This window comes from Gymnogyps californianus, chromosome 1, assembly GCF_018139145.2.
Source record: "Gymnogyps californianus isolate 813 chromosome 1, ASM1813914v2, whole genome shotgun sequence".
NCBI lineage: Eukaryota > Metazoa > Chordata > Aves > Accipitriformes > Cathartidae > Gymnogyps > Gymnogyps californianus.
The window spans coordinates 27,448,249-27,464,666 of NC_059471.1; the positions used below are offsets into that span (position 1 = coordinate 27,448,249).

General features: G+C 39.8%; 1 protein-coding gene across 1 annotated transcript in view; it reads right to left on the bottom strand.

The window, feature by feature from the left end:
- Positions 1 to 1,691: 1,691 nt before the first annotated feature.
- Positions 1,692 to 16,418, bottom strand: part of TRPC4 (transient receptor potential cation channel subfamily C member 4) — a 159,242-nt gene continuing 144,515 nt past the window's right edge. The window contains exons 8-11 of the mRNA XM_050915459.1: positions 15,755 to 15,949; positions 7,531 to 7,572; positions 5,618 to 5,707; positions 1,692 to 3,047 (exon numbers count right to left, since the gene is read on the bottom strand). Coding sequence (XP_050771416.1) covers positions 2,331 to 3,047; positions 5,618 to 5,707; positions 7,531 to 7,572; positions 15,755 to 15,949 — 1,044 coding nt within the window. The 3' untranslated portion in view covers positions 1,692 to 2,330. The remainder of the gene's footprint in view (positions 3,048 to 5,617; positions 5,708 to 7,530; positions 7,573 to 15,754; positions 15,950 to 16,418) is intronic.

Consider the following 16,418-nt stretch of genomic DNA (forward strand, 5'->3'; position numbering starts at 1 on the left):
TGTTTTTGCCCTGTTGGGAAGTTCATGCACAGGAGAAACAGGCTCTTATGATGGCAGAATAATATGCAGAGCTCTTAGACATGTGGTAGTTAACTTGTTCTGATAATGGTGCTGCTGGCATTATAAATATTCTGCTCAGGCACATTTTGTCTGGAATGAAACCACGTGGCTGGAATGCATTGACAGCTCTTTGGAGCAAGGACTGTGTTTTGAATTTGGCTAGTGAAAGGGTAGTAAGCTTAGGACTCCAAGGTGTTACAAACCATGATGAAGAATGAGAAAGTGAAATCAGTGGTGGAGAAGGACTGTTAACTCGGATATAGAGAACTTTGTGACAACATGTGACACATTGGCTTTATGTCATTCTTAGCACAAATGTTACAGTAGAAAAGAGAACTCCCTAAAAGAGTTGACCTAGTAAAAATGATATGAAGGTATTTCACCATTATTATTATTATTTATTTCTTGTTATGCTTGTAATAATTCAGGTGCTTTCCAAACAGAAAAGCTACAGGCCCTGCCCCGAGGAGCTCACAATCTAAAGGTGGACAAGGAGAGAGACGTGAAGGAGAGGAGGTCCACAGAGAAGTCAAGAGGCCAAGATGGAAATCAACCATATCTTAGCAATCAAATGTGGTTTGAACGCATTGTTGCAAAGCTATACAAACTATTTTCCAATTACTGCTCATATTTTCCATTTTGGTTCAATTAATTCACTCCTAGGTGCCATGGCACAGATAGATGTGCAAAAAGGAAGCTTTCAATATGTGAGCTCAGAGAGAGTAGCACGTGTGTAAAGTAGAGCTGGAAAACTCACCTAAAAGTATAGAGATGAGAGGGGTTTGTCTGGATTTTCAAAACTCACTTCAGTACCAGGATAGTTTACATCCAGAATGGTATGGCCTTAGGTGAGGTCCTACAAGGTAGGAGTTATGTGTGATAGATTCCATCTGGAATGTAAATGTACTCTATGCGTCTGGAGGTTCCTTAATACAGGCTAATATCAACTACAAAAACTATCATGGCAGGGCTAGGGAAGTTAAGAATGAAATGACCACACTGATGTGGTATATCCACATGTTTCCAAGGGAGGAGAAGGATGGTGCTGAGAGTTCGAGGGTGGTCATTCTTAGGCCATTTTTAATAATGTAGGACACCAGTCATCAATTAAAAAGAAACAGACTGTTTAATTTTAAAAATACTGTTTTTGACTAAGACAATAAGTCACTCATCAGTTATGAAAAATACTATTAGGTTTTCTTTATACATTTAAATGTCTAAGTATTTTTTATAAAACCTCCAATCAGGTTCCCCCAAACTCTGAAATTGTCAAAGAAACTCTCTTAAGGCTTGCCTTTAAAAACTTCTCAACACATTGCCATATTTTTCCAAGTACTCAGGGAATCATTGTATGTTTGTTTATTCCTGAAGTATCTTTCTCTTAGCAAACACGAGTGTATTGTGAAGGCAAAAGCTAATAAGCACTTGAATATTAAAGTGCATAGGTTGTCCACATTTGGGAAAATAAATGGTTGAAGAAGCAGTAGCTGTTGTGATTACAGATTTCTAGGGAGTAATCCATCACCAGTTTTTAGCAAGCCACAGATATTTCTTTTACTATAAGAAACATTTTTTTACAGTCTTCAAATCCTGCAAATGCATTTCTAACAATGGTATCAGGATGGTGACAATCCTCTTGCTGGGAGGGAGAAGCTGTAATTAAATAATCAAGTAGACTGATCTTTCATAATTTACAGGTATTCATATTCCTTCAATAAATAAAAGAATATACTTTATCTTTTGATTCTGTATAGCTTTTGAAACAAATCAAGTTTCTAGCAATTTAAATAAATTATTCTAATAGCTTGACATGAATTATGCTGACAGGAGCCACTTATGATTATTATGGTGCCCAGAATCTTTTAAGAACCTACAAAGTTAAATAAAGGCTTACAAGTCTCTTAAGCTATTTTTTATTTGCATAGAAAAATATTTATCATAGGAGTCAACTATCATATGAGAGAAATTGCATTTGTTGTAATTGAAAAAGATAGCTAAAAAGTTTCTGTGGGTTATTGCAACAGTACAAGAATACAAGATGCTTCCATTTATTAAAAAATGTAAAACAAATCGTGAAAGCTAAAGCAGGCTACAAAACAGAAGGTCCCCGTATTATCTTTCTCTTGACTACTATGTTACAAGATCATGTGCCACAGTTGAGTACTATAAAGTGTAATTCTGCATTTGCTAATATAATTCTTAAAACATTCCCCCTCCCCAAAAGCACTATGCAAAATATATATATTTGTAAATGCTTCCTCCTGTAAGCATCACAACCTTGTTATCACATAATCACCCTGATCAATTGTTTCCTGTTTCCCACCACAGTCAATGCTAATGTCCAACTCCTTGTCCAGCTGATCCTGCGGTGTGGCTGGTTCTGAGTTCTGTAACTCCATTTTCTCCATTTCTGAAGCACAAATACTTCCCTCTTCCTGTGAATCCGAAGAATCACTGCTATTTTGTGACTCAGCTAACACACATTTTTCATCAGGACTTTGGATGTTTAATTCACAGTTCATGGTCAGTTCTCCCTCTTCCAGTTCAGCAGTTTTCTCACATTGTTCTTCTGCCTGTTGACGGGAAACTTCTTCAGAAACGGTGTATATTTTATTTGTACTCTGCTCCACAGAGTTTGTCTTTGATCGTCTGTGAAATAACCCAAAATTTTTTATGTCTGTTACAAAATTCACCCGCTTTTGTTTCTCCTTAGTGGACTCTGGTACCATCATTGCTGAGCCGTTGCTTACATTATGTGCTTCAGAGGCAATAGTGGCTGATCTTGGGTGAATCATCGTTGTTATGTCAAAAAGGCTGAAGGTCTTTTTCTTTCCTTTCTTGTTTCCTTCACTCTCACTATTTTCTTCATTTTCTGACAGAGAGGCAGTGTCTTTGTTCATCTTTGCAGTCTGCAAATTAGACAGCTTACTTCCTTTTAACAAACCCAGGACTTCAAAACGAAAGCTGGAAATATCTTGTTTTAACTCCTAAAAATTAGGAAGAAAGATGAAACATCAGAGCATGAAAGCCAATTTGCCTTTTCCTCTTGTAACCAGAAAAAGGAAAAAAAAGGCTTATGCTAGGGACCAGTAATAAACTTCATCATCTGGATAATACCTAGCATCTTCATGGTGCTTTGCAGACTCTCTAATGGATCTTCCAGGTGAGACAGAAAAGTGATCAGCAATTTTATCAGAGGAGACTTCAGAGGAAATGTGCCTTAGCCTAGAATACTCATAGAAATCACTGACAGTGGTGGAGGAAGGAGCATGGACAACTTGAAGACCAGCCAATCTGCTAAACAGTATTATCCCATCATAATAACAGCATTTTGATCAACTCTTAACACCATCCCTTACATGCACACACACAAGGGGACACATGCACGCACAAGGCATACACATGTGTGCACGCTTCCCTGTGAGTAGCAGTGCAGACAGGACTTTGTGCGTTTCCACTAAATGTTTGGCAGCTAGCAGCTAAGTCAGAGCTAATCATTGCAGGCTGCTTTCAGCCAATGCAACCTCTGTCTTTTAAAGGCCTGTCTCAGGAGAAGGCACCTTGCCTTCAGGAGGTCCCTATTTATCTTCATTTTCTCTAAAGGGATAATCATAGAATCATAGAATCATTTGGGTTGGAAAAGACCTTTAAAATCATTGAGTCCAACCATTAACCTAACACTGCCAAGTCCACCACTAAACCATGTCCCTAAGCACCACGTTTACACATCTTTTAAATACCTCCAGGGATGGTGACTCAACCACTTCCCTGGGCAGCCTGTTCCAATGCTTGATAACCCTTTCAGTGAAGAAATTTTTCCTAATACCTAATCTAAACCTTCCCTGGTGCAACTTGAGGCCATTTCCTCTCATCCTATCACTTGTTACTTGGAAAAAGAGACTGTCACTCACCTCGCTACAACCTCCTTTCAGGCAGTTGTAGAGAGCAATAAGGTCTCCCCTGAGCCTCCTTTTCTCCAGACTAAACAACCCCAGTTCCCTCAGCCGCTCCTCATAAGACTTGTGCTCTAGACCCTTCACCAGCTTCATTGCCCTTCTTTGGACACACTCAAGCGCCTCAACGACTTTCCTGTAGTGAGGGGCCCAAAACTGAACACAGTATTCGAGGTGTGGCCTCACCAGTGCCGAGTACAGGGGGACTATCACTTCCCTAGTCCTGCTGGCCACACTGTTTCTGATACAAACCAGGATGCTATTGGCCTTCTTGGCCACCTGGGCACACTGCCAGCTCATATTCAGCCGGCTGTCGACCAACAGCCCCAAGTCCTTTTCTGCCAGGCAGCTTTCCAGCCACTCTTCCCCAAGCCTGTAGCATTGCATGGGGTTGTTGTGACCCAAGTGCAGGACCTGGCACTTGGCCTTGTTGAACCTCATACAACTGGCCTCGGCCCATCGATCCGGCCTGTCCAGATCTCTCTGTAGAGCCTTCCTGCCCTCAAGCAGGTCAACACTCCTGTCCAGCTTGGTGTCACCTGCAAACTCACTGAGAGTGCACTCGATCCCTTCATCCAGATCATTGATAAAGATATTAAACAGAACTGGCCCTAATACTGAGTCCTGGGGAACACCACTTGTGACCGGCTGCCAACTGGATTTAACTGCTTTCACCACCACTCTTTGGGCCTGGCCACCCAGCCAGTTTTTTACCCAGCGAAGCGTATGCCCATCCAGGCTATGAGCAGCCAGTTTCTCCAGGAGAATGCTGTGGGAAACAGTGTCAAAGGCTTTACAAAAGTCCAAGTAAACAACATCCACAGCCTTTCCCTCATCCACTAGGTAGGTCACCTTGTCATAGAAGGAGATCAGGTTAGTCAAGCAGGACCTGCCTTTCATAAACCATGCTGACTGGGCCTGATCACCTGGTTGTCCTGTATGTGCCATGTAACGGCACTCAAAATTATCTGAATGAAGCACTAATGAAACAATTAGCTCAGGCTCTGGCTGTATCTTCTGTGTGCATAAACTATAATATATATATTATATTATAATATAATTTTGAATGTTTGGAGTTTGAGGCACCAATAGTAACAAAAATGTTTGATGTTAGAAATACACAGTGATGGATGTAAGCACGGTGACATATATGGCCCTGTTTACTTCATCTGTGTCAAACGATTTTAATATTTGACTGCTTATTTAAGTTTTCCATCTTGTAAGTCATATAAAAGGTGCTCTGTATACAAATAAATGCACAACAGCACTCTATAGCAGAAAATTCTATTTCCTAAGGTGCTGAAACTATTTGCCTCTTGCTTTAGCAAATATGTTGTTACACACACTTAGTCCCACTTTGGTGTTCCCTTACATGGACACAATTCAAACTAGCTGATAAAACTGGTTACTGCTCCAGCTAAAGAAAGAAGGAGACTTGCTGGAGTCCATGTGCAATACTATCTGTGTGTGGTCCATCAGGACACAGACGCTGCTCTAGGAAGCAAGTTATATGCTACCTGAACAACTGAGGAGTGTGAGAAATATGCTTCACAGTCTTATAATATCTTACTAAAACACCTATAAACATATAAATAAACACATACCTTAAAATTTTCTTCTGTCAGTCCTTCCTCAGTTTTGGCATCTCTTATCATTGCTGCAACGTATCTCTTAACCAGATTTCTCATAACTTCCTAAAAATGTAAAATATTGTGTTATCTTTCTTGGTATTAGTTACTAAACCTACACTCACTGGGCCTGCTTGGACTTCTTTGTGGTTTAGGAACACGACAAAAAATGTACAAACCTTAGATCTGGTTGAAAATTTGTTCTGCTTTTCAATGGAAAGTGCTGATATTAATTATCCTGAGAAGGGTTGTATTGGGTTTGACCAAAGGTATGTCTCATGCCAGTAACATGCAGTCTGACACCGAGCAGTTGCTGATGCCTCATGAGGAGTGTAAGTCTAGTGTGGCTGTATAATGTTATTTTCAGCTATACTCTCCCAAGCCTCCTGCGATGTGAGATTCAGAGACTTTCTGAATCAGAAATGATAGCTCTAAGTTTAATGGGCTGTGACAGGTTTTCCTATGTGTTTTGAACTCATGTAAACTTTCAGCATCCACAAATCCTCTACCAATGAATTCCACAGTATAGCTGGAAGTTTCTATTTGGGGTTTTGTTTATTTTTAACCTGCTCTCTGGTAGTTTCCATTGTTGTCTTCTAAGAATCCTAAAATTATTTAGGTTGGAAGAGATGCCTGGAGGCTGTCTGATCCAGCTCAGGGCCATGTCCAGTCAAGTGCTGAATATTTCCAAGGGTGAAGATGCTGCAGCTTCCCTGAGTAACTTTTTTCAATTCTTTACTACCTTCACTGTGATGATGATTTCCCTTACAGAATTTCCTTTCCTGCAACTTGTGTCCATTGACTCCTGTTCTTTTGCTGTGCACCTCCAAGAAAAATCTGGCTCCTTCTTCTCTCTAACCACCCACTACGTTATTGAAGACAGCAATTAGATCCCCCTTAACCTACTGCAGGCTGAAATCTGAGCTTCTCCTTTTATGTCAGCCCTCTAACCATCTTGGTGGCCCTTTGCTGGATTCCTTCCAGTTTGTTAACATCTCTCTTGTAGTGGGGGGCCCAAAACAGGACACACTGCTCCAGATAGATACTGTCTTACAAGTGTTGGCTAGAGGAGAATAATCACTTCCTTCACAGTGCTGCCTACAGCTTTACTAATGCAGTGTAGTATGTGTCTGGTATTCAGTTTGCGGCTAGATGGTAAACAGCTGCTCTGTGTTCACCTTCCCCATGATTTTATAGATCCCTGTTGTACTTCCCACAGCTGTCTCTTTTTCAGGTTGGAAGTGTCCTACTTTACCTAGTCATTTCCCATATGGAATCCATTAATCGCCAAACCTACAAGTGTACAGCCCACAACTTGTTTAACTTGTAGCCCTTTTAACACAACAAAAATTGAAAATAAATCTGAAAATTATTCCTTGTGCTACAATAATCTCAAAAAATCAGAGGGTGAAGCAGGAAGGATGGAGAAGAGGAACAGCTTACAGGGGATCTAGACAGAGGGGTTATTAAGGGACAGGAAGTTGTCCATGGGGGACCAGAGTCAGAGTGATGAAGAGCAGGTTCTGATGGAGCATGTCAGTGGGCTGCACATATGATCCTGATGAATCCCAGCAGGGAGGTGGGACTATGTGTTTGCTTTTTTAAAGGCAATCCATGTTACAGTGGGCAAAATACTGGTTAGTATATTATTGCTCTAGGAAATATCCTTTTGCACCCCAAAAGTAGACAACCCTACTTCTCAAATGCTGTTGTTTGAACACCAAAAATACTATGCTCGTTTGCTGAGGATGAAATAAGTATGCATTTTGTGGGTTTTTTCTTTTTTTTTTCCCTCCTTTCTCATCAAATTCTTCTTTTTTTTCCCCTCATTCATGACCTTTTGGAGGCATAGAAAAATAATTGCCCCAAAAATAAACATGGGCCTGTACCTGGTATTGATGATGTCTTCTCAAATTGTCAGCTGCACGTCTCTGAAAAAAAGAAAAAAAAGAAAAGAAAAGAAAAAAAAGAAAAGAAAAGAAAAAAAAAACCATGAATCCCTGTCTGGTAGTAAAATACTTACAGCATAGCAAAACAGCAGGTCTGTGCAATACGTGGCATCTAGCAAGTTGAGAGAGATGGTTCAAAGTCTGTTGAAAAATGGCAGTGTTGGAGCAAAGCCTGTTATTAGCTTTACAGAAGGAAGAATGTTGTTGTTGGGAAGGCAAAGTGGATTTTCTACATTTTCATCAATGTGCTGCTATTCTAGCATTGGCACGGATGTGGTGGGGCAGCCAGGTCTCTGCTTGCAGAGCCCCAAAGTCACTGATCTGAGATATAAGGGGAACAATGTGATCATGTCACTCACTTGCACAGACTGAGGTGTATTTTACTGAATTGAGAAAAGCTTGACATAAGCATGGTGTTAGCAAGACACTAGCTATGGCTCCTAATGTTTCGTTTAAGATAGAGCTAATCAAAACCTGCACTATAAAACCATATTAAAGAGAAAATTTCCTGCTTAGTTCCCTATTAAAAATACTTGGTCACAGAGAGGGGTATGGAAGAAAGAAACTTAGCTTGCAATGCAGAATTTGGTGTTGATAAGGAGGGAGGGTAAGAGGGATAGTAACTCTGAAGACGAACAGCAAAAAGAAGTATGGTAGGATGAAAGCATGGTACAGGCTTCCAGCAAGTGTTGTATTCGATTATACTGCCATATCTAAGGGCTGTCCAGAAGAAGATGGGGAAAAAAAGGCCTGAATTACTTAGTCCTTCAATTACTGTTGTCCTCAATAGCATACTGAGTCACATCTCTCTATTCTCTACCTTAATTATCCCTGACTGGTGAAAGAAAGACTTACAATTTTAACTTGGGTTCTTATATCTGCTGCTGGCAAGAAAAGAAGGTGTCTGAACACTGATTGTATTTCTACAAAACAGCACACTTACAGCATCTTAAAACAGGATAAAAGGACATCCAAGGGCCTTGTTAAAATTGACCTCAGTTGCATAATGAGGCAGGCACAGTAAGGTATTTTGTTATCTGCTTTTACTTGAAACTGATTGGCAATTTATGATTAACAATTTCCCTGTACTTGGAATCAGATTACACTTTAGGGTTGATTTCTTGTTTGTAATTAGTTTGAGGGATGCAGTAGCTGTGTGGTTGGGCTTGGCAAAAAATAATAGAAAGCGGAAAATCATTATTTCTTAATTGCTCTGAACAGCCACTGTGGGGTAGGGCTTTATACATAAGCATCTTGTCTTCAGTATTTTTCCAGATCGTGTTTCTGTATCTATGCCTCATCCAAAGAGAAAATGGAAATTCCTTGTGTTTAAGGGTGGAGGGTCGGGTGAGCCTGTCCACCGGAGGGGGCAAGGCAGCCGTGGGAAAGCCGATACCCTCCCACCACCCGTCTTTAGCCGGTTTTCAGAAAAAAAATTCTGATTTTTCGCAGTTCACCACACGATGGAGACGTTTCATTCCTGCTGAGAGAGCACTAAGGGAGTCCGTGGCTAAGAGAGCTCTCAACGACAGATCTGACTCACAGGTAAAGGGAAAAACACTTCAAGGTGTAATTGAAATGCACTTCAGTTCAGGTAAAGCTCATAACTCCTATAAATAAAACAAATGCTGATTCTTGTCTCGCAGAATACTTTCTAGAGTTGCTGTCTGTTCTGCTTTATTTTACAGTGAAATATGAAATAAATGCATAGGTTTAATTCTGTACCCGTAACAAGAAATAGCTAAATCAGGTTTATCCTTTTTTTGCAACCAATTCTGAAACTCCCAGGAACAGAGGCTGTGGCTTTTCCACTCAATGCAATGTCAACAAGTGCAATTTGGGATGACTATGTAAACAAATTCATTTATGTCGTAACGTGTCCAGAACAGTTCTATTGCACTTAACAATTGTTTTCAATCCATACCACTGAGAAGCTGAAAGAGAATGCATTTAATGGTGTGTTTTCATACACAGACACATACATACTGCACAGGGAATTATGCATACACATAACCTATCAAAGTTATTACCCCCATCAGTTCTCTATCTCCTGTTTAAATGTTCAGATTCAGTCTCCAGTTCATAATCGCCTTTTGATTTCTTCTGAAAGCAGAATGAATCTTTGCTTAAACACATCTGAAAATCAAGCTATTCACTGTAAGTAAAATGGCATTAACACTCATATTATCCTTATTTAGTTCTCAGCCAGCCTGCTTTTTTCTACCTGGTCATAGTCTAATTTGTGGTTGTTCAAAATTTGTTTCAAGTAACTACTGTGCTATGTGCATGAAGAAGTGTTGAAAACTATGGCTGGCAAAGGGAAAAAAGTTAAATCTGACTAAAAATAGCAACAGGGGAAGAAACACTCTTCTGATGACAATGCTGTATGAGATCATGAAATTGAAGGGGATACTTTTATCACTTTCCAAAGGGGGCAATAATATTCTTTAGGAAGTTTTAATAGTAGTTCTACTAGTAGTATTAATTATTTTGGTCTTCCTGCTTATGCCATTCCTAGTAATTTGCATTGTTTGGAAGAAAAATCTCTTTAGCAGTCAAAAATCTGATAATGTTAAATTACTTCAAGTGTTTTATCAAAATTATATCTTTTATAAAGCAGGAATTCAAATTTAATGTCTGCATTTGACCTCAAACTGCTTAGTGATAAAGGTCCAGAAAATGTAAAGATTGTCTGAAGTCACGGGATATATTCCTCATCTTGAATAGAAGCATCCCATAAAAAGGGTGAGAACTTATCTGTGCTGACAAAGAGGTTTCCCCATGAGATGCTCCTTAGCTATACAACAAACACTCCAGATTACTGATTTCCATTCCAGGTGGAAGGTGTTATTTCTTCACTGAACTTTCAATAACACACATTACAGAGAAAATACAAAATACTTATATTGGCTTAGAAGTTTCATCATTTTCCACTTGGGGAACAAAGAATAGGAGAAGGGGAAAGGAGATTGTCTCTGACAAATGATAATACTTATCATGTAGGTTGCTTGGAAATATGGCATAAAAATCTGGATAGCTAGAAAAGAGGTAACTTTATCTAAACATCAGATGCACAAAAAAAAAAAAAATTACCGACAATATCCCTGACAATTCTTCCCATTTTCTCCTCTGAAATACTTACAATTATAGGTAAAACACTTCTTCGCGACTGATCAGACATAAAGTGGAATGTAATTTGAGGAAAACAGTACAATTTATTCCAGTGGGATTAGGTTTTCTTTTCTTATATCTCTTGTTTTTTGAAACAGCAATGGATTTCAGATGGCCAACAGGATTAGCCTTGAGACACCCAAAGGCCTTGGGCAGTCAGGAAAACTTCAGCCGAATCAATAGAATTACCTTACTAATCTGGCTTTTGCAAAGGTGAGCTGACATATAGTTAACAGAACTGCTATATATATGTATAAAGAGCAGCACACACTGTTATTTCAGATTTTTAAGTGTAGGAGATACTTGGTGATAATAGCTAAAGAGAATGCTGCATACCTGGAATATGTCAAAATGACAGAAAATAAAAATGTGCTGAAATCTGAAAGGTAGAAGATCTCTGTCTGATTAATAGCAGAGCTGAAGTACTAGTAAATCACATGTAAGCATCCTGGCCTTCCTTCAGCTGTAGCTGTGGCTAGAGAAGCTGCCATCAGCATGTTGCTTTGGAGAAAAAATGTGTCCCTTGAAAAAGCTCCCCTTGACTCCACCACCCACCGCTTCAGCTGTCCCAGTACAACAAAGGATGGCAGAACCACAGAACTGACATCCAAGGAGAAGCAAATTAATCAGCTCTCTTCAGAGGCACCTCACGTCCCTGCAGAAACTGTTCTTTCCCATGATAGCTTTGTTATAAGCAGCACTGTAGATGGTCCTCCCAAGCAACCATGCCATCTGACTTTCTACTGACATGTTTCTTCTTCATATGAGGCAGATAAATCCTTTCACTAGCATGTCTGCTGTAAACTATCCTGACCCTGAACCCTTTCTTTATGAGTTCTGCCTGCATATAATGAACTTTCAAGTGTACACATATATATTTTTTTACAGTGGATTGTTGGTGACACATTAAATACACCCTTGATTCATTCCTAGCTCATGATTCCTGGCTTTTTGGTACTAAGGTTTCTTATGCAGATATCATGCCTGATCCTTGAAAAATGCTAGCTTTAACAACCCAGCTCCGTTCTGTCTATTGTCTGTTTTGTATCCTCTAGCACTGACTCAGCCTTTGGGTGCACACTATTGCTTTTTCTACTGGAGAACACCATCGTACGTCACTGCTGATTAGAGCTTCCTAACAGGAAAGTTAGCATTTAGAGGTTTCAGAACAAAATGATTTGAAATCTGAGGTCTGCCTTACAGACAACATGGCATCCATACATCCATATAGCCAATGTAAGAAAATGAGCCTGAAACTGAGTCTATAGTGTCTTTTCCTCAGTATTGGTCATAGGGAAGGAATCAGAGTTGGCAATGCAGGACTCAACGAAAAGAAGTAGGTCCCAACAAAGCTTCTCTTGTAGCTCTGAGGCCAGAGTTATTACAGGGGAGATTCCAGTCATCTGGAGTCAGGGAGCTGTCATCTGAGATTCCCAAACAAAAGGCAGAGAAAACTATTCATTTCCCTTTGGTTGAAAGGGCATAGAGGTTCTAAATATAATTTGTGATGCAGTTTGTTGGGACAATTGGAAAAAGTTCTGGGAACCCAAGGCTGAGCTGTAGGTGATGGGAATAAGTTTTTCAAAACCAGAAAGCAGCGCATTCCCCCAGGACAAACTGTGAGATCACCATGGTGTGCCCATTCATTCTCCGATGACCTAACCTCTTGGGGAAAATCCAGTTAACAATGCCTGGTTTACATCTACCCAAACTGTGTGTAGACCTGACCACTGGAGTGAACAGTGGCTCTCACACTCTGACGGGTATGGACAGATCTTCCTAATGTGGAAATCAGAGCACATAGTGCATACCCACATCTTATTCCATTTTGGAGCTTCGGTGCATAACCGGGCCTAGAAATTGCAAAATGTTCCAAATTCAGATAGCCCTAATGGGGCTTCTGTTATAGCTGAGGAGCTAGCTGAAGAACTTTGTAGTTTTATGAGATGCCCAGATGTGTGGACTGAATCTGCCTGGTCAGCCACAGCCACTCACTTTTTCCAGGCAGCTGGAAGTCTTGTTGCCATGATGGCTCTGCTGGTGAGCCCTTTTTGCTTCAGAGGGGTTTCAGCTATACTTGCAGCTAAGTACCTATTCTGTAGTGGAAACTGGTGATGGATATGGCCCTATTGTCTCACAGACTTTGGGATTTCCATTTTCTCTCACCAAACAATTTTTTTTTAAATTTACTCTACAGAATTTAACCAAAAATGTCCTACATCTCTCCCTTGCCTATGTCCTCCACTCCCAAACAGTTCAGTAATTAGTTGTTCACATTCAAATCATAAGGAAGCCAGGTTCAGCTCCTTCTCTTCTGTTCTCCCAAGAGAGCACCTTTCTCCCCCCCCGGAGTCTTAATGTTTTTGAGATGGAAATCTCCCCTGTCAAAGCTGTTCTGCTTGGGGTAAATAATTAAATATCCACTGGAGAACAGAAGTGAACCTGGATCTCCCTTAGCCCAAGCTATTTGCTGTAGTTGGCACCTGCTCCTTCCCTCTTGAAACAGAAATTCCATCCTGAAGCTGAAAAGTCTTTCCCAACCAAAGCTTCTTTGAAACTGGTATATATTAATGAAAACGTTTGGGGTTTAGGGATTTTGTATTTTTTTCATTAAAAGAAAATAAAATTCTATTTGGAAAAATTCCTGACCAGCTCTGTGTATAAACTCCCTGCCCTTTGACCCTTTGCTGCACCAGTTTTCCAAAACCCAAGCTGCTAATGTCTAGAAGGTGGTATTTATGTACCGCAGCAGGAGGTAGCTGCAGGAACCAGGGTGTGATCTTTCTGAACCCCCTTCCTCACCATGCCATTCAGCACGGGGCTGAGAGCACTCTGTCTCTTTCTTTATTATTCCACAGAGCCAGGAATGAGTTTACTCCCAGAGCTGCAGTTTGAGAGGGAAAAAAAGGAAAAAAACCCAACCTTATCCTGGATGGAAAGTCTGACAGAAAATATTGTTCTGAAGGTTTTGCTGGGATGTGTAAGGGTATTCTGGATCTGTCTTAGTCAAACAGGGATATTCTGATAACTGACCCTAGATCCTCAGCTGCTATACACTGGCATCACTCCATTAATTTTAATATCACTCTATCAGTTTACACTAGCTAATCATCCCTACCAAATGTTTAACAAATGCCTAGAAGCATTGCCCACTCTCCCACACACACAAGTACATCACTCTCTTGATTTTCTCTTTCTAACAAAATCTCACATTTTTTCCTCCTGTTGGTCTCTGCATTTACTTCTTTCCCTTGCTAGGTTACACAGTGGTGTTTTATTCTTGAAATTATTCACCCTTCATGTTAGTTCATGTCTTTTATTTTTACTTCTATCATCTGAATCACTGTTTGCCTCTCTTCACTGCTTTTCTAATATTAATTTTAATGGGGTTTTTTCAGTGTTTCTTGTAGTCTATTATGGGTTTGTTTCAATGTCATCCTCATGCTTACAAGCTTCCTTTTCTGGCTCTTTCTTTCCTAACTACACGTATGACAGCTAAGTAAGTGAAGCATATTTTGCTTTCACAATGTAGATACTGGCCAACAAGATCAGGATATTGCAATAACCCTGATTAGAAGCTTTCCACAAAGAAGACAAAATCCATTCATCAGCTTAGGAACTGTGAATTAGTTTTCTATATGTCACTCTTCCTCTTCATCATATATCTGTACACCCCTGTGAACGTGTTCCTCCCAGTATATCTGGCGATTAAACTGAATGCCAGGATATGACAGGAGAATATGTAGGAAAAGCCTATCCTTGTTACTCACTTCTTAAGAAACTGGGAAGAAATACAAAGAAAAGGTCGATAGAGTAATGATGCAGCAAAGAATTGTATCGTATCCCCTGGCTTCTTTGAAATTAATGGAAGTTTTGCTACCAGGGTCAACACCATGAGGACTATAACCCTTTCTTCTTCCCCTTATCCACACATGACACTCTCATACTCTCACTTAATGCTTTGCTATCTGAGTTCCTAACAGACTTGAAAACATTTACATTCACCAAATCCCTATGGTATAGGGAAAGTGCCATTATCCACATTTTACCCACAATAGTTTTCTTCATGTTGGAGTTGGCTAAATGAAGTCTAGTTACTGAGGTACTGATTCGCTCGCTATGGGAAATGCAGAAAACATAACTAGAGAGATTTAGTTGTTGTGGGGTTAGGTTGTTGCCTGGATATTTCCTCTGACAATATAGAAAAACTGTGCTGCTGACTGAGGTATCTCAACTGGATAAAGATAGGAGGGACAAATTAAAATCTGCTTTACCCACTGCAGCTACCAGAGAAAGTCTGTGGCTGCAATATTACACAGGCATCTCCTGAATCCAAGTGCAGGACTATTCTTGCTCCCCTTGTATGTCTTTTCCCCTCTTTTTTCCTAGAAATTTCACTGTTAATCAGCACTATTAGAATAGGCTACCAGTGTGAATCTGAAATAACTCTACCTGTAAATTCAAGTAAGCAATTCCAAGTAAATGCTGTCACCTTTCAAAATGTTTTCTTTAATGGGAACAGCTTTTGGTAAGAATGCTTTTATGGTAAACCCATTTCATTACATGTAGAGAGAGAGAGAGAGACAGAGACAGATAATATTCCATGATGAATACTTTATACACGAGTCTGTGGTTCATGATATGTCAATGATACTTGAACTGTGACACTTGAGGTGGAGATCATCAACCACACCTCTGGGACTGGCAGACAAGTATACACATTCGATCTCTCGTATTCGTATTGTTTTTAATCTTTCTTGCATTATCTGTAGATGAGGCACAGTCATGGTTCATATTGTCATTGGATCAGAATACGACGATACTTTCTCTTCGGTCAAATACATTAACATGAATGTAAAAAATAAACATTCTCTGCTAGAATTATTCTCTAACTCATATGCACATTGACAGTTTGCATGCTCTGTAAGGCTGAGAAAGACTCATCTACATAGCAAAGAGGAGGACTACAGGCAGAGTAAAACACAGGACTTACCCCTATTGTTCCAAAACTTTCAGGCTTTCTTCTAATTTTTTTCTTGCAAAGGTGTCTCCATAACCATCTGATCAGATACCACAGAGACTTTGGGCTTGGTATGACATTAAAAGGAGTAGGCAGAGTTCCTCCTTCTTCAAAGTAACTCATCCAGAGTTTTGTTCGAGCAAACTTCCACTCAATGTCTGCATGATCCTGCACACAAGAAACACACCACCAGCACAGATGTTGCTGTAATTAAGGAGGTGAAACAAACCTCTACAAAAATCTGAAAACCTAAAACTAGAACAAGCCTGAAATACTAATGAATTTTCTTTTTAAAATACTGGCATCTTCTTTTGACAGAAGGTCTTTAACACAAAGCAAAGCTAAGCTGCTTTACTTCAGTAAAGAGATGTTAGATATGTACAGTATATATCCACTTTCAACCTCTCTTTCCTTGCTACAGGCTTTTAAATAATTAAAAAAGTGCCTCAAACAACAAAGGATAATTACAAGCAGAAAAATGCTACATTTCTGGAAGAGATGTTTTGTTATAATAGCAGCTCATCATTATTCCACATAGAACACTCTAATTACTCTGCTGTGTAGCAGCTTCAACAAGTCCATAAGTCTCATGAACTCTCTTAGTAATTGCCAGCCCCAGAAATTCACAAAGAGGTTA